This window comes from Camarhynchus parvulus, chromosome 12 (genome assembly GCF_901933205.1).
Source record: "Camarhynchus parvulus chromosome 12, STF_HiC, whole genome shotgun sequence".
NCBI classification, from domain to species: domain Eukaryota; kingdom Metazoa; phylum Chordata; class Aves; order Passeriformes; family Thraupidae; genus Camarhynchus; species Camarhynchus parvulus.
In genome coordinates this window covers 3,296,001-3,323,391 of record NC_044582.1, presented here as the reverse complement: position 1 = coordinate 3,323,391, position 27,391 = coordinate 3,296,001, and the positions used below count along the sequence as shown (strand labels likewise).

The following is a 27,391-nucleotide window of genomic DNA, read 5'->3' as shown; positions in this document are numbered from 1 at the left end:
GACCAGACCAGGACTGGCCCTTCTTGCAGCCTTTGCAGTGACACTGATAGCAGTGACAAGGACTGGCAGGTCCCTGTGCCCTCCATGTCTCCAGTGAGGAAGAGGAAGCCTGGAGAAAAGAGCAGCAAGGGAATTAAATCATATCATCCCTGTTACGTGCAGTCCTCCACTGCTCCCCAGCCTGATCTTATCACAGCAGTGCCAGCTTGTCCAGCATCAGGCCAGACAGGAATACAGGCTGGAAGAGGCCATTTGAGCCCCAGCTTGGGTTACCCATGTGTACAGACAGCTGCATGGCAGGTGTTCACAAAATGTTGCAGAGTACCTGCTCCATATGTTGCTGAATGTGACAGACCTTCCTTGTTAATGGCTGTGTGCTAAGAGTTGGCTTAAAAAAGAAATAAAAACAGAGAGAGAGAGGCTACCACTGTAGTGTGCCAGTGTGAAAAGAGGGGTATTGTCTGTGTCCTGGGTCTGAATCCCTGACAAGGACTCCCAGTACCTCATCCCTCCCTGCGAGCTTGCCATGCTTTATGTGTAGGTGACAGCAGAAGGGCCTTTGCAATTCTTGCTAATCTGGCCTCTAAGAAGAAAAAGCCTTGTTTAAGCCCAGATCTACGCGCTGGTTTTAGTGAGTGGTTTCGTCAGTCCAGCCAGAGTTAAAAGTACATGGCTCAGCCTCTCTTTGCTCAGAAAGAGCTGAAAAGCCTTGGCTTCCGCTCCTTTCTTAGGAAAAGAAGGGGAGAAAATTCTTGGTCTCGCAGGCTGCTGGCAGAAGTGCTGAAGCTTTGTGATCAGTGTGATAGAAGTATGGCACAAGTAGTCTGTCGTGGTTTAACCTCAGCCAGCAGCTCAGCCCCACACAGCCACTCACTCACTTCCCTCCTGGTGGGACGAGGGAGAGAATTGGAAGGGTAAAAGTGACAAAACTTGTGGGTTGGGATAAAGGCAGTTTAACAGGTAAAGCAAAAACTGCAGGCACAAGGGAGGTAAAACAAGGAGCTCATTCCCCACCTCCCAAGGGCAGACAAGTGTTCAGATGTCCCCAGGAAAGCAGGGATCCATCACAGTAGCAGTGACTTGGAAAAGAAGGCCATCACTCCAGACATCCCTGCCTCCTTTTTCTTTCCCCAGCTGTGTATGCTACACTTGACACCATATGGTCTGGGATTTCCCTGGGGCCAGTTGGGGTGTTGCCTCCCAGCTTCTTGTGCACCCCCAGCTCCCTCACTGGTGGAGCAGTGTCAGAAGCAAAAAAAGCCTTGATTCAGTTAGTCCTGCTCACCAATAACAAAAACATCTCTATTATCAACATTGATTTCAGCACATATCCAAACCACAGCCCCATACAAGTTATAAGGAAGAAAATTAACTCTCCCAGTTAAAACCAGCAGAGTCTTCCTTCAGATCTTTAGGAGCCAGAAACAGGCTATGTCTAAGGATTGGAAATAAAATTAAGCTTATAGTACCTTTCCCTAGGTTCAGACAAGCTCTATTTTAAGTAGATCAGGCTCTTTCCTTGTGAATACTTAGCAGTTGGTGCATATGTGCCCTGTTGATGAGGAAGAAAGAGGATTGGTGAAGGAAGCTCAGCTCATGGCACAGGGTGGAGCATGCGTGTAGTGGTTTTTGTCCTCTCCAAGGCCTTGTTCACTGCACTTCCTGCTGCCATTCTCCTCCTCAGCTAGAATTCTTGAGCAGCTTTTCCTAAGACTTCTGTTCCACTTTGGATGCGTGTATATAGATTGTGTTCCACTTCCTGGCCTCAATCTGATGAGCCACACTTGTCATGGTGAGAGCAGCCTGTCCAAAAAGGATATTTAGTAGTAGTTCAAGTGTTGGACAAGATGCATGAGAAGGCTCAGGATTCAAAGCTATGTGCTTAAGTAAGCTAGGAAAATTTGTAGCTTCCTGGATGTCACCAAGGCCAAATGTTTCTGGTTACCTCCTAAGTGTTGCTGCAGGTTCCTGGAGAGTTGTGTTCTCTGCCCAGGTCCCAGGGCTCATCTCCATTTACTGCTGACTAGACAGACATGTTTCAAACCTGCCTTTGTGCTGGGAAGTTGATCTCCTAGCACAGTGGGAAACACTTTTTTTTTAACTTTCTTAGACTGGATTTTCTTCTCATACCTCATCCAATCCAGCATGAGTAGAAACAACTCTGCTTTTCAGCACAGATGCTTCTGCTTTTCTTTGCTAATGAGTCTAGCTCACCAGGAACCAATTGACCAAATGCTGTACTCCTCTTGTTTGCTATACTGGTATTTTCTATTCTTGTGCTTTGCTCCTGAGTGCTCTGGGGCTGTTCAGGGAAAGTCCAGCTTGTGTCATGGTGACGTTGAGGTCTGTATTTATCCCTTGCCTGTGGCCTCTCTCCAGAGTCATCAGTGGCCATCTGCCTCAGCCCTGGTTACGGCAGGGCCTGGGGCTGCAGTCGGAGGAGCGGCGGTGTGGGAACGCGGATGTGCGAGCTGCTGAGGGCAGGCAGTGTTCTTGCTGGGTGATTCATCACAATTTAAAGCATTTGTTCTCCTTTTTATTTAGGGAAGTAGCTTCACCAGTGAGTCGTGAAGCATTGCCAGTGTTCCCGTACAAGATGGCTTACAGAGAGCAGGGACATCAGCGAGCGTCGTGGGGCGCTCAGCAGTAATTCTCACACCCATGGCACTGCAGCTCCCTGCCCTCACCTCTCATCATGTGCTGACCTCCAGGGCTCATTTTTCTGTCTCCTTTAAGTGACACCCTCAGAGGAGATGTTGCTGTTCTTGTTCTCTGGCTCTGTGAACTGGCAGGAGCATCTCCTTGGGTCTGATGCTGGTCTGGTAAGACACCTGTGGTCTTCAGCCAGAGTTCAGTAATGTTTTAGAGGTCTCTGGCTGGGTCTTCAAGAGCACAGCACTGTTTCTACAAAGGGATATATTCCCTGCTGGAGGGTGATGTTTGGTTTTGAGGACGGGTTTTACCCCACTTAATGGGTTAGGAAGAGCAGAGTTATCTTGGATGTCTTACTGAATTTTGTTTGGAAATGTGTTACTACAAGAAAACAGATCTTATTGCCAGGAAGTGTTTAAACAGTGAGGTATGCAGATCAGACTTGGAGCAGATACACTGACAAAGAGATGTCTAGACGTAAATATTGTAGAGCAAATGCTGTTCCAGTGCATGAGTCTGTTACTGGGGAGGATAATGAAATATGGGGGTTGTATGTCTGTGTAGTCACAGATAACTCTGCTCCTAAACCCCACCCCCCACCTTTCCTGACTCCAGCTCAGTGGAGACTTTGTCTTTTTAAGGAGAGATCATTCTGTTGGAAAGGGGTGCTAAGCTGACCTGGGTGTTTCACTGCTGCTTGAGCTGCAGTGGTGATACCAAAGGGTCTGCCTAAATGAACTGGTCTCCCTCAAGCTGTTTCTTAGTCTGTGCACTGTGTTTTGCAGTTTAATTGGAAGGACTTTGAATTTTATAAGCCAGCTAAAATAGTTGAACTCATGCTTTTGTTTAACAGACAAAGGGTGAGTAATATTTAGGACTTCAAATAGTTTTCTGCTTTATATTCGTTTGAAACGGCTGGGATTCTTCTCTCTTTGTTTGTGGATAGTATCCATGTTTAGTAGTAACCCTTTACTTTGAGTTAGTTTGATGAAAAACACTAAGCTGGATCTGAGCTATAAAGTGTCTCTTTCTCAAGCCCTATGGAAATCTTCCTCTTTACAAATGCCTCCAAAATGCTGCTTGCCACAAAATAATTTTTTTTCTCACATTCAGTTGAACATGGAAAAATACTGCCTGTATGACTGGTTCTCTAGAGTGTGTGGATGCATGTGTAGAGCAGTTGTATCTGGCTTTGGACTCTCTCCCCACCCGATGCCCAGCTCCTTCTCTTGTGTCGCAGCCTCAGAATGTTTTGGTTTTATGGCTTTCACTTCCTCCCAGGCAGCCTGCACACACACAGTTTGTCATGTAGGGGTTTCCTTGGGGTGCTGGGGTACTTGGCTGTGAGCCCAGGACACTTGGTGGCCACAGCCATTTCCCAGCAGCCCTTGGATGACTGCAGTCCTGAGCATCGTGGACATGTCTTCTGAGCACAGCAACTGTCACACAGATAAATCTTGTACTTCTCTTGTCCTGTGAAGTTTAAACTACAGGAAGGTGTGAAGTTAAGTTTGTCCTCTGTGTTGTTTGGAATAGCTGAAAGCTCTGCTTTAGTCATTGGCAAAATAAAAGGAATTGAATCCAAGACAGAGCTGCAGCAGGAAGGGGAGACTTTAGTCTGTGAAAGATTTGTCTGGGTTCTGTGAAATGCTGATCTCTTGCAGATGGTGGTACCTCACTTGTTCTTGGATATTAACTGTTAAACCCAACTAAAACATGTGAGTGTCTGCTGCTGAAATTTCTTGTTGATAAACCAAATAAAAAGGAGGAGAGAAATCCCCAGCATGTTTTTGTTTGTGGTTCAGCTTAGACTCTGAGTGAGTTTGGGAGACAGAGTTTGAGGGATGCCTTGAACAGACTTTGACATGAGTTACTACAGAGAGGGACTATCTGTGTTATGGGGGTTTCCCCTCCTGTTTCCTGGCCCCTGCCTTAAAAGCCAGCTAAATATTCACATTATTCCCCTTGCACTGAATGTGGTGGTGTGGTCATGTAACCACAAAAGGAAATGTTTTCCACGGGATCAGCAAGATGATTCAACTCAAGTGTACGTACACACTCATGCTATCCCAAAAACCCAGGGCGAGGGAGCAAGCAGGAATGAGCAGACAAGGAGAGAGAAGCATTGTCCTGCTGTGGGGAATTTGGGTTTGATTGGGTTAAACATGTTATGAAGTGTCACCCCTCCTTTTGAATCTCTCAAGCTTCATCTCTGACGTGGCCGAATTGCACTGGGGGAGATGAGCTTGTGTTCATGCAGAATTCCCCCGGCCTGGCAGTGCTGTGTAGCTGCAGAGACATCCCGTGGCCAGCCGAGGAACAGCCTGAGCCCTGTCCCTTGCTCAGGCCTCCAGGATCCCTCAGTTCTTAAATTAACTGCCCTTGGCCATCACTGAGTGAAGAAACTGGAAATTCGGTGCATTCGGAAACTGTAGTCACCACTTGGTTCTTGTACCAACATTTGGATAACTCATCGTCATGAGGAAATCCTGTGACATTTTCCCCAGCAGCCTCAGGGGCAGCTGTGATCTAAGCTGGAAAAAGGGCAAGTCATCTGAGAGAATCTGGGCAGCTTTACTTTTCCGTCATCCTGTGGCTGTACCGGGCACTCTGCAAACACTAAAAGACCATCTGCTTCTCTAAAGCACTTGTAATCTCATTTGGAATTAGTGGTATATCTTGCTTACCTCTGGAGATCAGGGCCTTGTTGTGCATGTAGGTGCTGTGAAAGCATTAGAAAATTGTCCTGAAAGGCTGAGAGTAATAAAGGAGAGAATCTGAGCAGAATCCATTCAGTTCCAGCTGAGTGACAGAGTGACAGAATGACTGTCTTACTCTGCATCTTTAATGTCAGTGCCTGAAGAGAAGTGAGCACTGAAGGAGGAAACAGTGTGACAGTAGCAGGTGAACAGGAATTACTTAGATGTTAAAAATGCAGAGGCATGAGGAGGGGATTTCAGATTCTGGAAGTGTTTGTACTGCCTGTGTCAGTCACCAGTACTGATAGGCAGGTGTGGGCTATAGCTCACAGTCTGCTCCATTGCCTTACTAATGAAATGAACTGGGAAGGAAATAATATTTTATAAAGATGGGAGGCTTAAAATAGCCGTATTTCCTCCTTTCCCTGTCTGCTCTCAATCCTATTGGAGGAGCTCTGGATAGGACTGCCTCTGAATTAGTGTGTGTTTACCCTGTAGGATTAAAGAGGTGGTGAGGAGCGTGCTGGAACAAGCAAGATGTAAACAGAAAACAGAAGAGGATATGGATATAAATAAGCACCATAAACTTCTCCTAGTGAACAAGGAGTGTAAGTGGTCCTTTACTAACAGGAGTCTCTTGCTTTTTCAGATCACTGCAAGGAAGCAAATTGCCAGTGCTGAGCTACCCCTCCCAGCCCATGTGGCTCTCCCCATGCTCCAAGAGTGCAACGGGTGCCCAACGCAATGTGTGTTTGTCAAACCATGGAAGTGGGCAAGTATGGCAAGAATGCCACTCGCTCTGGAGACCGGGGGGTCCTGCTGGAGCCTTTCATCCACCAGGTGGGCGGGCACAGCAGCATGATGCGCTACGACGACCACACTGTCTGCAAGCCCCTCATCACCCGGGAGCAGCGCTTCTACGAGTCCCTGCCCCCAGAAATGAAGGAGTTCACACCTGAGTACAAAGGTGAGGCTCTTAACCATTCCAGAATGCAGTTACAGCCTTGAAGAACCTGCCCTTCCATTTTCCTGCAGTTGCTGCTGTCTTGCTGTCTTTCGGGGTCATATTGCTTTTTTTGAACTCCCTTTTGCAGGCTGGCAATTTCATAGCAACACTTGGAAGGGAGGAAGTTTGGTTTTTTTGGTAGGTACACTGAGTTGAATGTGCTTCTCTTCCTAGGCAGAGAGTATGCAGTGTGACAGTTGTAGTCCAAAGTGTAAGGTTATGGATGTGTAACTGAAGCAGTTTTATTACCAAGTTATTGTCAATTACAGCCTTGACCTTGAGCTAATGAAGCCAGATCATAGAATGAGCATTTGCACATTCCAGTTCCGTAATTTATTGCTTCCTCATCCCATCTCTTTTATGGACCCATAGCAGCAAGCTGCTGAAGCAGGAAATATGGCTTTCCCAGTGCTGAGGTGCAACCTTGTTCCCAGCTGCTTTGAAGGAGTGGAATTTTCCAGTGCCTGTGTCATTGTAGGAGGTTGGCAGCTCAGCTGTGTCTTTGAGAAGCTCGATAGGTTTCCAGCCTTGTGTGTTTGTGTTCAGGATGGGGATGTGGTCAGGTAGGCTTCTGGGGGCTCAGTGTTCCTGTTCCCTCTGCTGCTTTGTCTCCACATGGCACTGGGAAGGTGGGGCTTTACAGACAGCTGGGACCACCATCTGTTCAGGGTCTTGCCTTTGCATCTGGCTGCAGCCTCACTGTCTCAAAGCAGTGTCAGCTTCCCTCCTGGTGTCTGCACACAGGTTGTCATGAGTGAGGGGAACAGTCTGCAACAGATGGGTCCTCTCTTAACCCTCCAGCCATTCTGGGGACACACAGTGCTCTAGTGTCCCATCAGAAATCCCACTGAAGCCTGTGTAGTTCCTAGAGTCCATATGATGTGAGTTTTTCTTGGGGAGGTGTGTTTAAAACCAATGAAGCTGATAGTCCAGATGGACTCTTGTCTTCTTGAGGTCAGGTACTTCCTGGTACCCTAATGGCATGGGATGTGCACATCCCTCCCAGTGTGAGATTTCATCCTATGCAGTTTCCTCATAGTCCTAGAAATCTTACTGATCTGGGGGAGAGGAACACTGGGTACAATATCTTCTGTCTGACCTCTTGGATGTTACTGTAAGACTTCACAGAGGTATCTTGGGCACATCCAGGCAGCACTTGGAGTAGCATTTATGTAGTCACATTCTGGAGCCGTGTTTCAGCCACCTGAACCTTGTTAACATTGTCCTGTGCAGATAAGGAGAAAAGAAGGATGGGGACAGGATGGCCTGCATCGGCTGGGCAGGGCAAGGTTTCCTCATGTTTGTGAGAAATTTGATTCGGTGCATCTGTCATTTGAAACTCCTGGCAGCTAGTCAATACTAGTGACAAGATAATGAAACATTTTGTCGTTGCACATCAGGAGATAGGCTGATGGCCTCATTTTCAGGGTTGGGGCAGTAGCCCCAGAAATGAAGATGTCAGCCCTAACTGGAAGTGTCAGCGGTCCTGCTCTGTGGCTGGCCAGATACATTCTGAGTCTGTGCTGGGGAAGATCTGTAACTTCCCTTGGACTGTGGTGCTTTCCAGGAGCCTTCAGAAGGTGAAACTGGACAGAACACATGGTCCTGCTTGCCTGCATTTGGCAGAGGTAGTTATGCTTCCAGGGCCCCCTGTTTTTATTGCTAGGAAGGCTTGGGCCCTTGCAGATCCCTTTTTTGTGAGGCTGGCTGGTTTGTGATAAGACTGGCAGTTGTCACCTCAGCCTTAGGGCTCTGTAGTTCATTGCTCTGATGCTGGAAAGCTCCTTTAGCAGAGAAAGCACAGTCCTGCTTGGCCAGTGATGTCCCTGTCAACAGCAGGAACGTTTCTGCAGGACGTGGGTACTTATCCAAACAAACCAGATATTATTTTACATGCTTTGCTCCCCTCAGCATCTTGGCAGACTGTACTTGACTCTCTCCAGTTTGACATTTGCTGCAAGACTGAAGGAAGGAAATAAATCACACCCTCAGCCTACCAGCTGCACTTTTGTCCTTATTTCCTGCGGTGGCAGAGCTTCCCCCTCTTTCATTGCTCTGGGCTTGCTTTGCTTCTCTGTGAGCTGCGTTTTTCCTCTCTCCCGCAGAACATTTGGTTGATAATGGTTGTGCATTCCCTCCTCCGGGAGAACTGACGTGTTACTTCTCCCTGGCAGGTGTGGTGTCTGTCTGTTTTGAGGGAGACAGTGATGGCTACATTAACCTGGTGGCCTACCCCTATGTGGAGAACGAGGCTCTGGAGCAGGATGATCTGCCAGAGAGGGACCAGCCACGGCGCAAGCACTCGCGCCGGAGCCTTCACAGGTCAAGCAGCGGCACCGAGCACAAGGAGGAGAAGCCTGGCCTGGCCAGTGACAGCACCGAAAGGTAAAACCTGGAGGGCCCAGTGACAACACGAATATCAGGAGATCTCTCTTCCTTACTCCTTTGGTTGAGGATGTTCTGCAATTCCTTAAGGTGGCCAGGCTGTTGTGCACTTGCTAGCCCAGCAGAGTTTGGCATTGCAGACAGTGTCAGGAGTTTTGCTGGGTTCAGGACCAATTCGTCCATATGAAATGATACAGGGTAAGTGTTGGCAGTGTATCAGATGTGGAACCAAACCATACAGAGCAGATTTGAACACTCTTCAGTCCATCTGGTTATTAACCCAGGGGTTTCTTCCCAGGGTATTTTGAATATGGGTCCTCTACCTCCTCACCCCAGCCAGAGCTTCCAAGGAGCAAGTGTTCCTGTTTGCTCTCTTAGCAGAGATATTAAATAGACCAGAGCAAGTGTTCCTGTTTGCTCTGTTAGCAGAGATATTAAATAGACCAGATCCTGGAGCATGGGTCCACAGCCCAGGGTATTGGTGAGGATTTGCTGTTAGAAGATTTTGCATTGTGTGCAGCAGGAGAAGGAACAGGAGATGGTTGCGTGCCAGGGGAGGATGTGACAGTTGTGAGTGTGTGAAGAACTGACGGATTCTAACAGGCAGGTTTGTTCTGTCTTTACACCAGCAGCATCCAGGAAATGAAGAGTCCCAGGGTGGACTTGCACATCCACTCAGATGTTCCATTTCAGATGTTGGATGGGAACAGCGGCCTGAGCTCCGAGAAGATCAGCTATAACCCCTGGAGCCTGCGCTGCCACAAGCAGCAGCTGAGCCGCATGCGGTCTGAGTCCAAGGACCGGAAGCTCTACAGTATCCTTTGGGAGGCACAGCTGGGTGTGTCAGGCTGCTGCTGCCCTGCCCTTACCCGTTTGTGCCTGAGGCAGCCAGGCCTGCATTTCCCTTGGCATTTCTGTGCTCAGCCACAGTTGAGTTACATGTTCCTTTTAGCTGTTCCTTCCTGCTTCCCCTACTGTGACACTGATAGAATGGTTTGGATTGGAAGGGGCCCTAAAGATCTCAGTCCATCTTCAGGCAGTCTGACTGACTTCTTCATATGGTTGGAGATGGGTTTGTTTTCTGTGCCTTCACAAATGGCTTCTCCTGCTTTTGCTGAACTTGCCAGCTTGCGGGGTTATTTTGTTTCACCTGGATTCTGTTTTCCTCACATAGAAACAAGCTTACTTTTAATAGCTGTATTCATCATTTTAGCTGCCTGGGCTTCCTTCTCCAATTCTCAAGTGTGGGCTTGGAGACTCCAGATTTTATTTTTAAATAGCTTGCATCACTTGCAGAGAAGTCATTCTCTTTGGCTGCCCTCTCCTTTTTAAGCACACTTACTTACTTTTATGAAGTTCCTCTTTCTAAACCAAACACAGTTTGGCTCTTGCACATTTAATCCAGCTGTGCTCTGGTTGCCCTTTCAGATTTTACATGTTGATCTGTGCCCTGTGCGACTCCTTGGGGCAAAGTTTTGGGGTGTTTTTTCCCCCTTTTGGAACAAGTTGCTGTAACAGAGTGCCTGGGATGTGTTCTCAGTGCTGTGCCCCAGTGCAGGGGCATGCCCATTGTGTGCTGGTGACAGAGGGCTCCTGTTACTGTTCTGTTTCCTGGCTTTGTCACCTCCCCAGCTCCCCTCTGTGTGTTGGGCAGTGCTGCTGTTCTGGACAGACCAACCCTGCCGTTACTTGACCCTTGAGTTTTCAGTCCATGGGCTTTGTATTGTTTATCCATATGGTCAAATGCCTAATTTGATTAGACTTTAAGCTCTCTCTTAATGGATCAGCAGTTTCTACTGGCATACTATGTCCTTCCTGACACCAGTGTTTTGTTTTTCAGTTTCCCCTCTGAATTTCCAGTACAACTGCATGTGACCTTCCTGCTGTTGGCTGTTCCACTTTCTAGGCTGTTTCCTTCTCCCAGCTGTCAGAGTCTGGGTTCACTGTTTGAGTTTTGTCCTTTTCTTCAGGTCACCAAGCTGTTTGTCTTGTCTGTTCTTTGGTTCCTATTTGTTGTCCAGCCCTATCTCCTGCTGGCCCAGGTCCCTGTCTGTGGTAGCCCTCAGGTGTGTGTGGTGGGTGAGCTCTCCTTGACACATATCCCAGAGTTCCTGCTGCTGGAGAACGTGGTGCATCACTTCAAGCTTCCCTGTGTGCTTGATCTGAAGATGGGGACCAGACAGCACGGAGATGATGCCTCTGAGGAGAAGGCTGCTCGGCAGATGAAGAAGTGTGAACAGAGCACTTCTGCCACCTTGGGTGTGCGTGTGTGTGGGATGCAGGTAGGGATCCCCCAGACTGCAGATGCTGTACCTTCCTTTTCACAGCTGCATTAAGCCTCCCAGTTAGTGTTTCCTGCTGAGCACTGAATTTGAACCTCCCTCTGCAGGTAGGTACAGCAGCATTCCTGCTATTTTTGTCTTCATTTCTAAGCCTAAAACAGATGAACCTGCTTTCCCTGAGATAGCCTCAATTGTCTAGAGCTCCTTTGTTCACAGACAGTCAGGGGATTTTCTAATAAAATTATTTTTGTGGCTTAGTGTTCAGCCAGAATCATAATGCCTGGGTATGGAAGTGTCTGACATTTCCTTCTATACTGCATTGTTAAAAAGTTGCTCTGCTGTGCCTGGACCTGTGCACAAGGGTTTGCTGTTGTGCAATAATCGCTCCTTTCCCCACCTGCCGAAGGAACCAGATCTTGTAAACCCAAATCTCTGCCCACAGACTTTGAAGCAATGAGGGCTCCTCATTAATCACTTGCCATGTGATCACTGGCAATAGGTGTCAGCAGCTCCTGCTGCCAGAGGATTGTCTGAGTTGCTGTAAGACTTGGCTTTTTAACTTTTGGGGTCAGTTGTGTCATGCCTTTTTGGGGCACTGGGACTCGTGAGCCCCTTTTGGGTGTCCTGGAAGAGGACTAGTGCTCAGGCATCCTGAGTCAGCCCCTGGGCAGCACCCATGAGCTGCTCTGGGACGCAGGGAATGAGGAGAGCTGTGTCCTGCTCCCACTCAATCATAATGGGGATAGGATGAGTTCCCTCTGCCCTGTCAGTGCAGGACAGCTCAGGGCTCTCTGCGTGGCCTTAGCCCGTTGCTCCCACTTGATGTGCATTTCCTTTGGTGTTCCAGGTCTATCAGCTGGACACGGGGCATTACTTATGCAGGAATAAATACTATGGGCGCGGCCTTTCCATCGAAGGCTTCCGCAACGCCCTCTACCAGTATCTGCACAACGGCATCGAGCTGCGCAAGGACCTCTTTGAGCCTGTCCTGGCCAAACTGCGCAGCCTGAAGGCGGTTCTGGAGAGACAGGCCTCCTACCGCTTCTACTCCAGCTCCCTCCTCATCATCTACGACGGTAAGGACAGCCGTGCTGGGACCCCGCTGGAGCGCCGGCCCGAGGCGCGCCTGAAGCGCGGGGAGGGCTCGGTCCCGGAGAGCCTCCAGGACGGCGGCAGCTCGGAGCCCGGCTCCTCGGCCCAGCCCAAGGTGGACGTGCGCATGATTGACTTTGCTCACAGCACCTTCAAGGGCTTCCGCGACGACCCCACCGTGCACGACGGACCCGACATGGGCTACGTGTTCGGGCTGGAGAGCCTCATCAACATCATGGAACAGATGCGGGAGGAAAACCAGTAGCTCTGGGCTGTGGCCTCTTATTCTTGTCCTGGTGGCAGGAGCAGACAAGACCACCCACTACCACAGGAAAAACACAGACAAATTTGGTTTTAAACAACTGTATTGCTCTGTTGTTTTTTAAATGTACTTGGATAGAAGAGCTGAGGTGAGGCAGGATGGAAGAACTCCTCGTGCTGACCGGATGGTTCTGGCCGCACTTGCTCTGCCTTCTGGAGGAGGCTCTGTAGATGCCTGCTGGGTGTCAGGTGTCCCGGTTCTTCGCTCATCATATGTGCGTTCTGGAGGGAGGACCTGGACCTAGGGAAGAGAAAGCAGGAGAGCCCAGGGCTCTTGACGAGGCTGGAGCTCTGGTGTGAGGAGCCTTCTGGCTCAGGAGCTTCCCCTTTGAATTTCTCCTGAGTTGTTGGAAAGGACGCTTGCCTGACGGTTGGCAGCGTCTGTGAGGCCCCCAGTGAGCAGTCAGGTGCCAGTCCCTGTGTTCGGTGTCGCTGGCTCTGCCCTGGGTTTTGCCAATGGGGCTTTGCTTTTGATGCTGCCTTTTTCTGCTGTTTGGGCACTGTGAGTATCTACCCCAAACACGGAAATGAAATGACCAAATGCAATCCCTGGCAGAGCTGTGGCCCAGAGGGAGTGCCACACACGTGGAGCTGTGCTCGAGCCTGGGTTCTGCTCGCACCCTGATGGCATGGCATGGCATGGGCAGGCACAGGGCTCTGCAGGAGTGACTCTGCCCTGGACCACTGACCTGAAAGCGCTCAGCTCGTGGGCTAGCAATAGTATCTGTAGCAGTTAACATGACCCCAGCTGTGCAGTGGGGCATTTTGGACCATTTCAACCCTTCCCCTCCTGTCAAGTACAGAGTATATCCCTCCAGCACAAAGCTGCCCTCTTCCCCCGGGGACCCTCTGCCCCCAGGCCCTGCTCTCCAACAGGTCTGGAGGTGGTGGCAGGGGAGGCTGAGGCTTAGGGCTCATCCCCATCCCCTCCCTAAGGGTCTCTAGAGGCCAGGTGAGGGGGTGACCTAGCTGAGCAGTGAGAGCCACTGTCTTGACTGTTCAGTACCACTGCCTGACTGTTCAGCTTTGCTTCACAGAGTCAGTGTCTCCCAAAATAAATGTCCCCAGCCTCCTTTGATGAGGAATTAACGTTTGATACTCTGGCCTGGTGGTACCGGACCGAACCCTGCTCCACCTCAGCTCCTGTTTCTGTGCTGGGGCCCTGGCTGCTCCCTCCCGCTCTCACTGACTTGCTCCATGGCATTACCATGACCCTGTGTACCCACAAGGCCAAGGTTGGGGTTTTTTTAATTACTTCAGGGATGCTTGTTTGGGGAATACTCGCATGTCGCATGTGTGCCGACTCCATGTGCGCAGAGGCCGCTCGGACAGCACAGCTGCCACATCTCAGGCACAGGTGTGTGGCACTGGTGTGGTAGGGGACAGGAGAGCTGCCCCATTTCTCTGCCTGTCTCCTAGCTCCTCAAAAGCCTGCCCAAGTCACTGTTCCCCTTCCATCGTCTGGAGAAGGACCTTTATCCATGGCACGCTGCCCTGCACTGGGTTACTTCATTGCTCCTGCGGGCCCCTACCTTGCCAGGACTCGCAGGATTTTCAGGGAGCAGGTTTGCAGGAGGCAGCGAGGCTGGGTGAGTGCAGGGGTGTAGGTACCCACAACAGCCGCATTATTCCCTGGCCCTGCCCTGCGTGGCCCATCGCCGCCCACCTCTGCATGTCCTTGTGCCCGCGGGCTGTGCTCGGGTGAGCCGGGCCGCCCCGCCGGGAGAGCCCCTTGCTGTCCCCCGCGCTCATTCCTGCCTTTCCCCGCCTCACTGGGCCGTGACGGACGGGCCACGCTGCCGGTGCTCAGTGGGAGCCGCCTCCCTCCCTTCGGACCACCGCGGTGGGACTCCACAGCTTGTACATAGCCTTGGCCCCGTTTGTTTTTACATGAATAACCACCCTGTTTGTGCTTCACAGAGAACCAAAAACCATTAAAGGATCTGTTTTTGTCCGCGGCGTGCCGTGCCTGCCTCTCCCGCCGTCTGAACCTTGGGGACGAGTTTCGGGGGTTTGGATGCACGTCCCCGCTCGCTGCGGCTGCGGCCGCTGCTCTCCTCTCGTCGGGGTCGCCCCGTGGCTGCTGCGGCCCGAGGGCGCCCCGGGCAGGGTGCGGTGGCTGCAGCAACGACCCGGCCGTACGGCCATGGGACCTGGGCGGGCCTTCAGACCCGGCTGGGCGGGGGAGTGTGTGGGGCGGGCGGTAGGACCCAGCGGAGGCAGGGCCCGGCGGGAAGGCGGTGTTCGGGGGCGGGCGCTAGGAGCCGGGCGAGCGGTAGGAGCCGGCGGAGGCAGGGCCCGGGCGGGGCGGTAGGAGCCGGGCGGGCAGTCGGAGCTGGCGGAGGCAGGGCCCGGGCGGGGCGGTAGGAGCCGGGCGGGCAGTCGGAGCTGGCGGAGGCAGGGCCCGGGCGGGGCGGTAGGAGCCGGGCGGGCAGTCGGAGCTGGCGGAGGCAGGGCCCGGGCGGGGCGGTAGGAGCCGGGCGGGCAGTCGGAGCTGGCGGAGGCAGGGCCCGGGCGGGGCGGTGCTGCGCGGTGGTGACGCGCCCGGCGCGCCCGGCGCTGACGTGTCGGTGCGGGCGCTGGCGTGAGACGCGGGACGCGGGGGATGCGGGCGCTGATCCTGGTTGGCGGCTTCGGGACGCGGCTGCGGCCGCTGACCCTGAGCCGGCCGAAGCCGCTGGTGGAGTTCTGCAACAAGGCCGTGCTGCTCCACCAGCTTGAAGCTCTCCGGCAGGTGGGGGCGCGGGGCGCGGGGGGCGCGGGGGCCGCCCCGCCGCCGGCTGACCCGCGCTCCCGCAGGCGGGCGTCAGCCATGTGGTGCTGGCGGTGAGCTACATGTCGGACGCCCTGGAGGCCGCTATGCGGGAGCAGGAACAACGGGTAAGAGCCCTTCCGTCTCCTCCCTCCTCCCCCCGTTACCCGGCCTGTCCCGCCGCTCACCCTGTGCCCGCAGCTCGGCATCCGCATCTCCATGTCCCACGAGAAGGAGCCGCTGGGCACAGGTAGGATTCGGGCGGGAGCTTGGGGCTGGAGGACGGGCGCAGGCGGGATGGAGGAGGTCCAGGGACAGCAGGGTGGGTGCTGGGGGAGGACACCGGGATGGATACGGCACGGCTGGAGACGCTGGGAGGGGGGCACCGTGGGCATGAGGGTGGGTATGGATGGGTAGGGCTGGGGGACACCGGGAGTGGGGCACCATGGGCAGCAGCATTACTATGGATGGGTAGGGCCGGCAGGAGCAGGGGAATCAGGAGGGGTATGCCAGGATGGAAATGGGCAGGACCAGGGACAGCGGGCCGGGTGAGGGTCCAGAGGGATCGGGGACTTGGGAGGGATGCTGGGACGGGCAGAGGTGGGGCCAGCAGGACCCGGGCTCACCACGTCCCTGCGGCCTCACTCACGGCCGCGCAGCGGGGCCGCTGGCGCTGGCACGGGACCTGCTGGCCGAGGACGGGGAGCCCTTCTTTGTCCTCAACAGCGACGTGATCTGCGAGTTCCCCTTCGCGGCGCTGGCCCGTTTCCACCGGCAGCACGGCGGCGAGGGCTCCCTGGTGGTGACCCGCGTGGAGGAGCCGGCCAAGTACGGCGTGGTGGTGTGCGAGGCCGACACCGGCCGCATCTGCCGCTTTGTGGAGAAGCCGCGCGTCTTTGTGTCCAACAAGATCAACGCTGGCCTCTACATATTTAACCCTGGCATCTTGCAACGCATCCAGGTATGAGCCGGGGTGCCAGGCTGGGCCGGGCTGAGGGGCTGTGCCCCCTGCTCAGCCCCGTGCCCCATCCTCGCAGCTGCGCCCCACCTCCATCGAGAAGGAGATCTTCCCAGCCATGGCACAGGACGGGCAGCTCTACGCCATGGAGCTACAGGGTAAGCCCTGTGCACAGTGCAGGCAGCATCGGGGTCTTGCCTGCACTGCCACCCTCACGCTGGGGGCTGTCACCGTGGCTTTGTCCCCACAGGCTTCTGGATGGACATTGGGCAGCCAAAGGATTTCCTTACGGGCATGTGCATGTACCTGCAAGCGTTGCGGGCTCAGCACCCCGAGAAGCTGCACTCGGGGCCCGGTGTCGTAGGGAATGTGCTGGTGGTAAGTGCCAGCCCCCAGCACATCAGCCCCGGGCATGTCATGAGCTCTCTGCCTTGTCCCACCACTGCCCTCGCTGCCATCCTCAAGCTGTGTTCTCCTCTCCCCTGGCTGGCCAAGTGGCATGGGCTATGCCAAGAGCTGTCTGCCCTCCCGACCCTGGCATGAGCCCTCTTCCTTCCAGGACCCCAGTGCCAAGATTGGGGCAAACTGTGTCATCGGCCCCAACGTGACGATCGGGGCCGGCGTGGTGGTGGAGGACGGGGTGCGCATCAAGCGCTGCACTGTGCTGGAAGGGGCCCGCATCCGCTCCCATTCCTGGCTGGAGTCCTGCATCGTAGGCTGGAGCTGCTCCGTGGGGCAGTGGGTGAGGACACGGGTGCCCCGCAGGTGGTCGGGACTCAGCTCTTGCCCTCCCACCTCCTCGTGCTGTGGCTGCAGGGATGGGGTCCCTGCAGGCAGGAGCAGGAGCCCGAGCCCAGGGGTGTGACAGGGCCTCTCTGGGGCAGGTGCGCATGGAGAACGTGACTGTGCTGGGCGAGGATGTCATCGTCAACGACGAGCTCTACCTCAACGGGGCCAATGTGCTGCCACACAAATCCATCGCCGAGTCTGTGCCAGAGCCACGCATCATCATGTAGCAGCCCCCAGCAGGCCCTGTGCTCCCAGCTCTCCTTGGATTAAATATTTATATTTCCATTTACTGTTAAGCATCACCTGAGTGCAGCCCCAACACTGGGGGCCTTCCCTTTCCCTCTTTCAGGGCACCACATAAGGAAGAATAATTTAATGCTGCTTTTCATGAAGTCAGCCCCCAGCCAGGGGCAAGTTAACAGCCCAAATGCCCAGCCCAGCCCCCCTGCCCTGGCCCCGGGGCTGCTGTGTGTTCCCAGCACTGCTGCAGAATCGAGGCCTTGGGCTCCCCTCCCTGAGAACGGCCCCTGGGGCAGAGAGGCTGCTGGGCACGTGCCTTTCCCACCCTGCAGCCCTCCTGCCTCACACTGCTGCCCCATGCTGGGTCCTGACCCTCTGGGTGAGGGTGCCACAGCCCTGAGCAGGGCAAGGTTTGGGGAGAAGGCAGCATGAGGCGGGGGGGCTGCCTCGCTCCGCTGGGGGAGCCCGTGGGGCTGGGCTCTACGAGCTGGCTGGCTTGGTGAAGTCGTCCACCCCTGTGATGGTGGCCTTACAGAAGAAGCAGTCCTTGTTGTTCATCAGGTGCTGGTTGATGCAGGCTCTGGGACAGAGGAGGAAAGAGCATCAGCCCCCACCCACACGGCACAGGGCAGGGCCAGGGGCTGGCAGTCATCCTGGTGGAGGTCCGACATGGGAGCTACTCACTTGCATGACTTGTGGGAGCAGGGCCTGAAGATGGCCGAGATGGGGTGTGCGTAGCAGATGGGGCACAGGTCTTCCTCGCTGGTGGGCTGTGGGGGTTACCAGGAGTTAGCAGTGCCATCCAAAGTGCCGTGTCCCAGGCCTGCTGTCAAGGACTGGGACAGGGCTGGGGCAGGGGGAGGACTCACCAGTGTGGTTGCAGCTGCCTGCTTGGACTCCTCACTCAGATGGTTCAGCATCTTTTCCACCTTTGTCAGCTCCTCAGTACTGATGTACTCTGTGTCTGGGGAGGAAACTGGGTGTGTGGGGGGTGAATGGGACCCTCAGGCTGTCCTGAGGCTGCTGAGTGATGCACAGGGGCTGCAGCTGCCCTTGGGGACCAGCAGGACAGGGAGCACTGGAGAAGGGCAGAACTACTGGCTGGCACTGGATACATCCCCATCCAAAGTGCTGCTCCTGGGGTGGTGGAGGAGGGCATAGATACCTGTCCCCACAGACTAAAAGGGCTGGGATGTTGCAGGGGACACAGAGACCAGCAGCCCCATTGCAGGGGACACAGACAGCAGCAGCCCCATTCCTCCCTGCCCAGCTGTGGGTGGGAGGTGAGCAGAGCCCAGCTCCCAGTGCAGTGCCAACACTTACAGGTTTGCAGGGAGAAGTGGCGCTTGTCCGTGGCTGGGGCGGCTGCTGCCAGGGCCGAGGGCTCGGCGTGGCCCAGCAGGTACTGGATGGAGCGCAGCTGGAAGCAGGGATCTGCCAGCAGCACCGCGGTGGCGCGCTCGGTCCTGCCGGGGAACACAGAGCTCAGGCAACCCACCCTGAGCTCCCACACCAGCATCCCCAGCTGCTGTCCCCCCAGTCCAGGGGAATGTGCTCAAATGCAGCCAAAGAGCAGCAGCCATCCTCCTCCTCCTTTGGCACCCCGACTCAGGCTCGGGGATCGATGCAGTGCCTCGGCACTTGCTGAGGCTGCAGCCCTCGGGCCAGTGCCTGAGCCTGGGGTTGCTGCAGGGCAGCTGAAGCATCCAGCACTGCCCTTGGTCACAGCACCTCAGGGGAGATGCTCTGCAGAGCCTCACACAGGGGCTGGAGCCCTCCTGCACCAACAGGACAGTTCAGGGTGTGCTCAGAGCAAGCGGGTCCCCCCAAAAGGCAGGAGGGAGGAGTCGTGGCCCTCCCTGATTTCAGTGGGCACAGCCAGGACAGATGAAGGTCGCCTTAATGAGTGTCTCCCTCGGGCACCAGTGCCTGGTAACAGTCCCTGGCAAGGAGCGGAACTGGCTCAGTGGCCGGCCCAGGGGCAAGCAGAGCCGGCCCAGCGGCAGGAGGGGCAAGGGAGCAGCCAGTCAGCACAGGCTGAGCCAGGGCGCAGGGGGTTAACAGCCCCTTGACTCGCAGCAGCCGCAGCCGCCAAATTAGCTTTTTGCTGCCCTAATGGAAAACAACTCCCCAGCTCTCCTCTTCCCACTAAACCGCCTGAGCTCTGGATAATGACATTCCTGCGTGTCCTTCACCCTATGGCCACTCCTTCCCCGTCAGCAGCCCGCGGCACCCCCTCTGCCGTGGGGACCCCACCAGGCTAAGCCCCCTGCTCACCCCAGGGCCGGGGGTGCTGGGGGGTCCCCAGCCCGTGGGGTGATGAGGATTAGGGAGCAAGAAGGACCACGGCTGGGAGAGAAGCAGCACCGGGGGTGACCGCCATCCCCACTCCCAGCCTGGGTGCAGGATGTGACACGAGGGGCTCCCAGAGGTGACGGGTTTATTCCAGCATTCTGCCAGAGGCTGGGCAGCGGCGGAGCAGCCGCTCTATGGATCACAGCCGGTCGCGGCTCCCCGGCAGCTGCACACCGGTACGGCCAGTGGTCCTCAGCTCCTCTGGGGACGAGCGACCACGCAGGGTCGGTGCTGGCTGCGCATCGCTCTGCCCACCCGCAGGGAGGGCCACGGCCAGGGAAGGGGACAGGGACCGGGCCAGGGCCACCACTCCCCGCGCCGGGGCCAATGAGATCCCGCCCGGCCCCCTCGCCGCGCACCGCCCGCCCGTAAATAGGGGCAGGAGCGCTCCCGGCTCCCGGAGATGCTGCCCGGGACGGAGCCGGACCAGCTCCCCGGCGGTCGCAGCGTGCGGATGTGCCGCGGCGGCGCTGAGCCCTGAGAAACTTCGCACTCCAGGGATGAGCAGCTCCAGGAGGCAGCGAGGCGCCCGCCCAGCCCGACACAGAGAGCCCCCGAGCGCCTCAGCCCCCCGATGCTGATCGGCGGCGCCCACCCGAGCCCCGGCAGCGCAGGTACGAGGCAGCCTCGGGTGAGCCGCGGCAGAGCCGGGCAGGGCGATGCCGCCCTTTAGGTCTTTTCAAGCCCCACGGCTGGAATCGGGATCCTCTTCCGCGGGGTGCAAAAGGGCGCCTCTGGATGCTTGGTAGAGCCAAGCCAGCGCTGGGGGAGAGACGAAAGACGGCGGCAGATTTTTTCTCGCGTCTCATCGAGCCTGGCTGTGCCGCGGGGCTGTACAGAGGCTCCTGCCCGCCACAATGTCCTCGCCGGCGACCGCGGACTCGGTCTGGCCGCGGGTGGCAAAGCTGCTCCTGCTGCTGCTCCAGCTGTGCGCCCCCCGAGCCTCCCCGCGGCCCCACCGCTGCCCTGACGCCTGCATCTGCACCTCCGACCTGCTGAGCTGCAGCCGGCAGATGCTGCGGTGGGTGCCCCAGGCACTGCCGCCCACCACCACCACGCTGGACCTCAGCCACAACGCCCTCACCCAGCTCCACGACCACTGGCTGGCCGCCCTCCCGCACCTCGAGGCCCTTCACATCAGCCACAACCAGATTTGGAACCTTTCTCTGCGGGCTTTCCACAACGCCTCCTTCCTGCGGCACCTGGACATGTCCTCCAACCACCTGCAAGCTGTGGAGAGGCACTACTTCGAAGCGCTGGTGAGCCTGGAGGAGCTGCTGCTCTACGACAACCACATCAAGCGGGTGGATGAAAACGCCTTTGCCAAGCTGAGTGATCTGCGGAAAGTCTACCTGAGCTGGAACAACCTGACCACCTTCCCCTTCCACGCTGTGCAGGGGCTGGGAATCCACAAGCTCCGCACGCTGGACCTCTCCTCCAACAGCCTGAGCAGCATCCCCCTGGAGGTGCTGGCAGCCCTGCCCGAAAATGTCGGCAACGGCTTGTACCTGCACAACAACCCCATCAGGTGCAGCTGTGCGCTCTACCTGATGCTTCAGCGCTGGAATCAGAGAGGTTTCAGCTCTGTGAAAGATTTCTCTGAGGAACACACCTGCAAGGTGTCTGACAACGCGCCCCGGTCCCTGATCAAGTTCCTCAAGCACAGAGACATGTTTGAGAACTGCTCGGCGAGCACCGAGGACGCGCACCTCTCACACCTGGAGGTGGTGGTGGGCCAGCCCGTCCTGCTCACCTGTAACACCAGTAACAGCAGCCTGCCCCACGCTGCCACCACCTCCATGTGGATCACCCCTCACCACGAGCCCATCAAACACCCGGGGAACAGCAATCGCTCCCTGGAGGTCTATCACAATGGCAGCCTGAGGATCGCCGCAGCCAAGCCCTGGCTCTCGGGGGTCTACGTAGGCTTGGCCATGAACAGCCCCTACAACTTCAGCAGGATGTGCGAGTTCAACGTGACTGTCCTCTACCCCAAGGCAGCTGGGGAGACCTTCAGCACTGGCCTCACGACCCTGCTGGGCTGCATCGTGAGCCTGGTGCTGGTGATCATCTACCTGTACCTGACGCCGTGCCGCTGCCTGGGCTGCTGCAGGAAGCCGGCCCCGCTGAGCCCCCCGCAGGAGTGCAGCGCCCAGTCCTCCATCCTCAGCACCACTCCCCCTGCCACCGACGGGCCGCACCGCAAGGCCAGCGCCAACAAACACGTCGTGTTCCTGGAGCCCATCAGGGAGACACAGAACGGCAAGATCCGCCTGGCCCTCGGCGAGGACTTCCCCGACCCCAAGCACCCCAAGGTCCTGCAGCTCAAGTCAGACTCAGAGTCCATCAGCTCTGTCTTTTCTGACACCCCCATTGTGTCTTAGTGGGCCAGAGCTGGGAGCAGAGCCGAGGCCTCCTGAGAGCTGGTCTGCTCCATCGCTGCTAGATCAGGATTATTGGACATCCCGAGTTCCTGGCTTGACCACGACCCACAGGAGCAACTGACATCACCCACAACTGCTTCAGCCAAGGGCTCCTGGTGGGTTTTGGGCCACGGGCACATTGGTGCCCAGCAAGAGCACCTGGCATAATCTGCTGGCAATGGCCTTGTTAGCACGTGGGTAACGCTGACGAACCCAGCATGCTGGAGAAACACCCCTTCATTTGGGCACCCGCCCTCCCTAATGTGACACCAGGCCTGGGGGTCTGTCATGTCCCCAGGCATGAGATGCCCAACCTGACACCACTGCCACAGACCCTCCAGGCCAACGAATAACTGTGACAAGTGGGACACTGTCCTGGCTCGTGCCAGGGTCCTCAGGAATGGTGATGCCACCGTCCTCTCCCAGCACACGCCAGTCGCCATCAGCATGTCATCGCTGGGAGCAGGGGACTGTGACCCTGTCACAAACAGGGGGTACACATCCCCACAGCCCTCCCCAGACATGGCCATGCAGGAGGGATGGAGCTCAGCGCCCGAGCAGCCACACAGCCAAGCAAACCTTGCAAGCTTTTGCTTCCCGAGAAGCTGTAAATCGTCCAGGCAGGATGAGGTGACGAGCCACAGCGCCCCAGCCCGCACTGCTCAGAGCTCGCCGTGCCACCAAGGACACCGAGGTCCCCGATGCGCCACGCGCTCCCCGCTGCTTCTCCTTGAGGCAGACACGCTGCTCGAGCACAGCTATTTAGGCAGCAACCTAATCAGCCTATCGATAAATGTGAGTAATCCTCCCCTCTCCTGGGTCGTAATTCTCTAGTTCCATTGGAATAAAAATGCCTATTTTTTTAAGCTCACGCTGGGCTGAGTGTCTCCTTGCCCTTGCAGCAGTGTGCAGCTCACAGGCACAGCAGTGGGAGGCTGAGGGAGCCCTGAATTCCTGCAGGCCTGGCACACAGAGCATCCTGTTCCCATCAAATGGCCTTCAGGTAGCCTTGGCAAGGGGGTTAAATGTGCTGGTGGTGCGCTGATGCTGAGAGAGAGGCATCCAGTGGTTTGTCCTTGGGACAGCAGGTCCCCTAAATGATGCCTGGGAGCTGGGGAAGGAGCAGCACCAACTGACATGAGGGCACATCCAGACCCCGAAAAGAACAAGCAGGCTTTAGATGCAGGGCAAAGAAACCACTAGGGATGGGCGCTGCCTTTGGCAAAGCCCTGATGCTCCCTGCAGATGGAGCGCCCCACTCATTTCCCCTGCACTGCCTTCCCTGGCACCCACCCTTCCCTCTTCCTGAAACAGGGTTTGGGGTTCTGGACCCCCAAAATGCCTGTCTGATCCCACAGAGGGATAAGGGTATCCTACCCATCTGCCAGTCACCAGTGTCCCATCCACAGCTGGAGCAGGAGCAGGAGGCCATCACATGTAGCACAGAGGGGGCCAGGATGCTTCAGACACCTGCAGCCCCCTCCCATGGCTGAGCTCTGGTCCCAAGAGCTGCTGGCAGCCCTGTGACTGGCAGGAGGGGAAGAACCCTGTGGCATCGGGACCACACTAGCACACATCCTTTCAACTTCTCTGGCTAGGAAACAAACAGCTTTTTTTCCCAGCAAAACCTCAACTTTGTGCCCAAATAAATTGTCAATACCGTCCCCTCACCCAGGGAGGGGTGAGTGCCTGGCAGAGCAGCTCTCCTGAGGCAGCCTGGCCTCCCAGGCCGCTCCCGCCGTGACTTTGTGCAGCTCCGTGCCCCGCGGCAGCCGGAGGTGACGGATGCACAGCGACAGCCCCCGCTGGCCGTGCCCTCGCTGGCCCTGTCACCTCGTGTTAGTGCAGTGTCCTGACGGGCCAGGACGCCGTGCCAGCCACACGGGGGCTGCCGGGGCTGCCGAGGTGTGGCAGTGTCAGACACGGAGGTGAGCGGCACCTCGAGGGTGGAGCTGAGCTGCCATCACCCCTTTGCAGCCAGGCAGGGATCCCACGGGAGGGAAGGTCTGAATTTAACCTGGGAATGTCTGGGACAGAGAAGAGACCCAGCTGACTGCAGCCAGGGCCCAGCCAGAGCATGTGCCACCTCTGAGCACATCTTCCTCCAGAAGGAAAGATGAAGCGCTGCTCTGGGCCCCAGCACCCAGAGTGGGTGTTACCCACCCATTATCACCATTCTTGTCTGTCTCCCCAAAAATCTCCCCCTTCCCCACTGCCAACACCAGGCATCAGTGCTCCTGCAAACCTGCATCCTCAGCTGAAGATAATGACTGAAGACTGGGGAAATATCAGGGAGCATAAGAAAAGCTCCCAGGGGCCTTTCCAGGGACACATCAGCCTGAAAAAGCCCAGGAGAGCTCTCCTAGGCTGGCTGCAATTCTCCTACCCCTGCAGGAAAGCTGAAGCTTGTTCTCCAGGGCCTTGCTCTGAGATTTGTATCCGTGCTGCCCTCAAGGGATCCCTCTGCCTCTACCCAGGAAAGTCCTGCTGCTGCTTTTCACCCGCTCCTGATGCTCAGAAAGGATCCCACACCACCACGCTGCTGATCCAATGAGCACTGGGAGGTGGTTTGAACTGTTCATTAAGCAGCCTGAAAGGCAGAACATCTCAGCAAGGAAAACCAGCCAGGAGCAAAGCCTCTCTGACAGGCAGGAGCTGGGAAACCTAATGGATCTTCCCCAAGGAATCCACGGTCCTCTCCTGGCAGCCATCTCCACCATTACACCCCTGGCTCGCTGCCAAACCTCCCTCCTGCTCCCTGACTCGGCAGGGCAAAGGAATGGGTCAGCAAAATCTGCCTGGCCCTGGCACACAGGGACCTGTGCCAGGGTGTGTGGGGACAAGGACTTGCTCTGAGATAAGGATGGCTTTGGGATAAGGACTGGCTTGGGGATAAGGACTGGCTCTGGGATAAGGACTGGCTCTGGGATAAGGACTGGCTTTGGGATAAGGATGGCTTTGGGGACCAGTGTCCAGCACTGACTCCTGTCTCCTCTGGCACCTCACACCTCAGCCAGGACAATGGGGGAGCACTGACTGCCAGTCCCATCCTGTCCTCCTGTCACCAAGGATGGACACGGCAGGGCCTGGATCCTTTCCTTATGATGCTCACAGTTTTCCAGAGAGCTCAAATCAGCAAAGCCTGGTGCTGGCCAGCACAAGGCCTGCTCCTGCCTCCCAGCATGTGCCTGACAGCCCCAAGGGGCTGGGAGAGTCCTGGCAGTCCCGTCACTCAGGATGCAGCACTTGGAGCTGGCAGCTTGTAGAAACACTGACCACACTCCTTTTTTAACCATGAAACCTAGGCCAGAGCTAATAATTCTTCTGTGCTCTGGTTCACACTCACCCCAATGTTACACACTGCAAAACTTCAGTACCACCCATTTTCTGAGTTTTTTTCTGAGTTTTTTTGTTTTACCTTTTAGGGCAAGGCACCAAGGACTCCTTTAGACTGTATGGTCCATGAAATGTCTACTCCTGCCCCTCCTTCCACCACAACTTGCTCACCAACATTGTTGAGGGAGCATTAGAGTTTAAGGGATCCCAAATTAATTACAAAGTCTTATAGGAACTAAGCAGAAAACCTATGCCCATGGGTTCTGCCAAGCCCCCAGGGTCCCAGCAGCACTTGAGCACACAGGTGGGTGGCCAGGCTGATCAGGAATCTGCAGACTGGGATCTTCTCAGCTTTCCAGTGGAGGTGATCCCCAAACAATTTAGCAGCTGAGCAGTCTTTTTAGCCTCCCTCTCCTATCCAGTCTTGTGCCTCCTTACTTTTCTGCTCACCAGTGTGTTGCTTCTGCCCCAGGAGCCCCTTTGTCTCCTCCCAGCCCATCTCTCTTTACCCATCTGTAGCTTGCAAAGGAGAAGAGTGCAGAGACCCAGACAGAAATATCCCAACACCACACCAGCCCAGTGCTGCTTCTGGCAGGTCCCACGGGCTCCTGCTCAGCATCCCACTGGCTCAGCAGGGCTGTTTCTGGTCCAGGATCCCTGTCCTGCGCTCTGATGGCCAGTACCACCATGATCCTGGTGAGCACAGTGCTTTTCCTTCTGTCTTCTCCATCCTTCATGCACAAAGTCCCTGGGAGATGGAGCTTGAAGGCTCTTTAGGACTTGTCCCAACCCTCTCCTCACCCTGACAGCATCGCCTCCCTGCCTCTGAGGGGATGGAGGGAGCATGGGGGAAGCCAAGGAGCAGAGCAGTGGCCCTGCCCTGACACAACCCAGCTCATTTCCACTCTGGGATGGCCACTCACTTCCCACAAAGGCAGTCCTAATCACAGCATGCCCTCACACACAGGGGAGCACAGCCTCATCCCTGGGCCTCACCCCTTCCCCTGCCACTCGCTCTCACCAGGATCCTGACACCAGCCCTGGCCAGCACTGCTCCATTAGCTCACTCTGAAAGAGGCTTAATAGAAAATCTGCTCAATTATTTAGCAAGCAGACAAAGAGAGGGATGATACTGCCTGAAGACAGCCAGGGTCTGTGCTGTGGATCCAGCCCAGCTCCTGGCTCAGCCTGGCAGATTTCCTCTCCTCCCTGCTCAGTCATTAAGGCTGCAGAAGGGAGCAAAGGGGCAAAGGGACATCCCTGCTCTCGGCCCTGCCAGCCCCTGGCACTCCCCAGTGCTGCTCTCAGAGCTGAGGGCTGGCAGGAGGCACTCACCAGGAGCAGCACCAGCCCATCCTGCCTGAGCCAGCGAGGAAATGCACCTCCGCTCCCTCAAAAGCACAGCCTGCTCCATCCAGGGACCACGGGGAATGATGGATCAGCTGTCTCTCCACAGCCCAGCCTGGGCAATGCTCCCTTTCCTTGTGCTTAATGGCTCTGCTTGATGCCAGGAGTCCACAGCAAGAGGACTCAATGCCTGGATGAGTGTCCTGAGCTGGGAAAGGAGCAGCTGAGGCATCTGATTGCAGCCTGAGAACACGACTGGATGAGCTGGCAGGGCCCTGGCTCTTACTGAACTTCCCCACTGCAATGTTCTCATCCCATAAATGGGACTTGGTTCCTTCACCACCAGATAAGCCCATTCCCTACCTCCCAGGTGTTTGCAGCACCTCCCAACCAAGTGCCTGGCACAGTGTCTGCTTACTGGGTTAGAGGCAACCAGGAAATGCACAGCCAAGGCAAGGAGGTCTCCCAAGGTCCTGTCCCTGCCCTCATTCTCTGGGGCACAGCCTCCTCACAGGGAACCAGTCAGGGTCACCCTGTCCCTGGTAATTCCCACAGGGACGTTCCTACATGCAGATGTGGGTTGGAAAATCTCTGTGTTAATGATTTCTCTCAATCTGGGAGTTACCAAATGGGACCTGGAAGAGATTTCTACCAGCTTGCAGCACTGAGAAAGGAAAAAGGAAAGTCTGTCTACAGATGAGTTCATGTAAATGGGTCTGCTCTGGAGAGCCTGGTTACACACAGGACCCTTTAA

At 55.8% G+C, this 27,391-nt stretch overlaps 4 protein-coding genes across 7 annotated transcripts in view; 3 read left to right on the top strand and 1 right to left on the bottom strand.

Moving 5' to 3' along the window:
* The window catches only part of IP6K1 (inositol hexakisphosphate kinase 1), a 36,947-nt gene extending 22,551 nt beyond the window's left edge, over window positions 1-14,396 (top strand). The window contains exons 4-8 of one of the 2 annotated variants that reach the window (XM_030956617.1): window positions 6,001-6,318; window positions 8,532-8,742; window positions 9,372-9,556; window positions 10,849-11,024; window positions 11,872-14,396. In XM_030956617.1, the coding sequence (XP_030812477.1) occupies window positions 6,096-6,318; window positions 8,532-8,742; window positions 9,372-9,556; window positions 10,849-11,024; window positions 11,872-12,381 (1,305 nt within the window). In that variant the 5' untranslated portion in view covers window positions 6,001-6,095 and the 3' untranslated portion in view covers window positions 12,382-14,396. The remainder of the gene's footprint in view (window positions 1-6,000; window positions 6,319-8,531; window positions 8,743-9,371; window positions 9,557-10,848; window positions 11,025-11,871) is intronic. The other variant, XM_030956618.1, reaches the window with a different exon arrangement.
* A 595-nt stretch (window positions 14,397-14,991) lies between these two features.
* Window positions 14,992-17,221, top strand: GMPPB (GDP-mannose pyrophosphorylase B). The gene is made up of 8 exons (XM_030956732.1): window positions 14,992-15,171; window positions 15,237-15,317; window positions 15,391-15,439; window positions 15,849-16,150; window positions 16,227-16,305; window positions 16,398-16,525; window positions 16,707-16,889; window positions 17,032-17,221. The coding sequence occupies exons 1-8, from the start codon at window positions 15,043-15,045 to the stop codon at window positions 17,161-17,163; spliced, it is 1,083 nt and encodes a 360-aa protein (XP_030812592.1). The 5' UTR covers window positions 14,992-15,042; the 3' UTR covers window positions 17,164-17,221.
* Window positions 17,222-17,294: 73 nt separating this feature from the next.
* RNF123 (ring finger protein 123) overlaps window positions 17,295-27,391 on the bottom strand; it is a 48,068-nt gene continuing 37,971 nt past the window's right edge. For all 3 annotated transcript variants that reach the window (XM_030956728.1, XM_030956729.1, XM_030956730.1), the window contains exons 36-39: window positions 18,500-18,642; window positions 18,046-18,140; window positions 17,861-17,946; window positions 17,295-17,756 (exon numbers count right to left, since the gene is read on the bottom strand). In XM_030956728.1, coding sequence (XP_030812588.1) covers window positions 17,657-17,756; window positions 17,861-17,946; window positions 18,046-18,140; window positions 18,500-18,642 — 424 coding nt within the window. In that variant the 3' untranslated portion in view covers window positions 17,295-17,656. The remainder of the gene's footprint in view (window positions 17,757-17,860; window positions 17,947-18,045; window positions 18,141-18,499; window positions 18,643-27,391) is intronic.
* On the top strand, window positions 20,389-21,942 carry AMIGO3 (adhesion molecule with Ig like domain 3). Its single transcript, XM_030956731.1, has one exon. It carries the CDS (start codon window positions 20,389-20,391, stop codon window positions 21,913-21,915), a length of 1,527 nt encoding a protein of 508 aa, XP_030812591.1. The 3' UTR covers window positions 21,916-21,942.

What these genes read in the sequence shown, in the direction of transcription:
- AMIGO3 (XM_030956731.1), top strand. Translation starts at nt 20,389, where the DNA reads ATGTCCTCGCCGGCGACCGCGGACTCGGTCTGGCCGCGGGTGGCAAAG.
- GMPPB (XM_030956732.1), top strand. Translation starts at nt 15,043, where the DNA reads ATGCGGGCGCTGATCCTGGTTGGCGGCTTCGGGACGCGGCTGCGGCCG. An exon ending in AGCTTGAAGCTCTCCGGCAG is followed by an intron (nt 15,172 to 15,236) that starts GTGGGGGCGCGG and finishes GCGCTCCCGCAG; the next exon opens with GCGGGCGTCAGCCATGTGGT. An exon ending in GCATCTTGCAACGCATCCAG is followed by an intron (nt 16,151 to 16,226) that starts GTATGAGCCGGG and finishes CCATCCTCGCAG; the next exon opens with CTGCGCCCCACCTCCATCGA.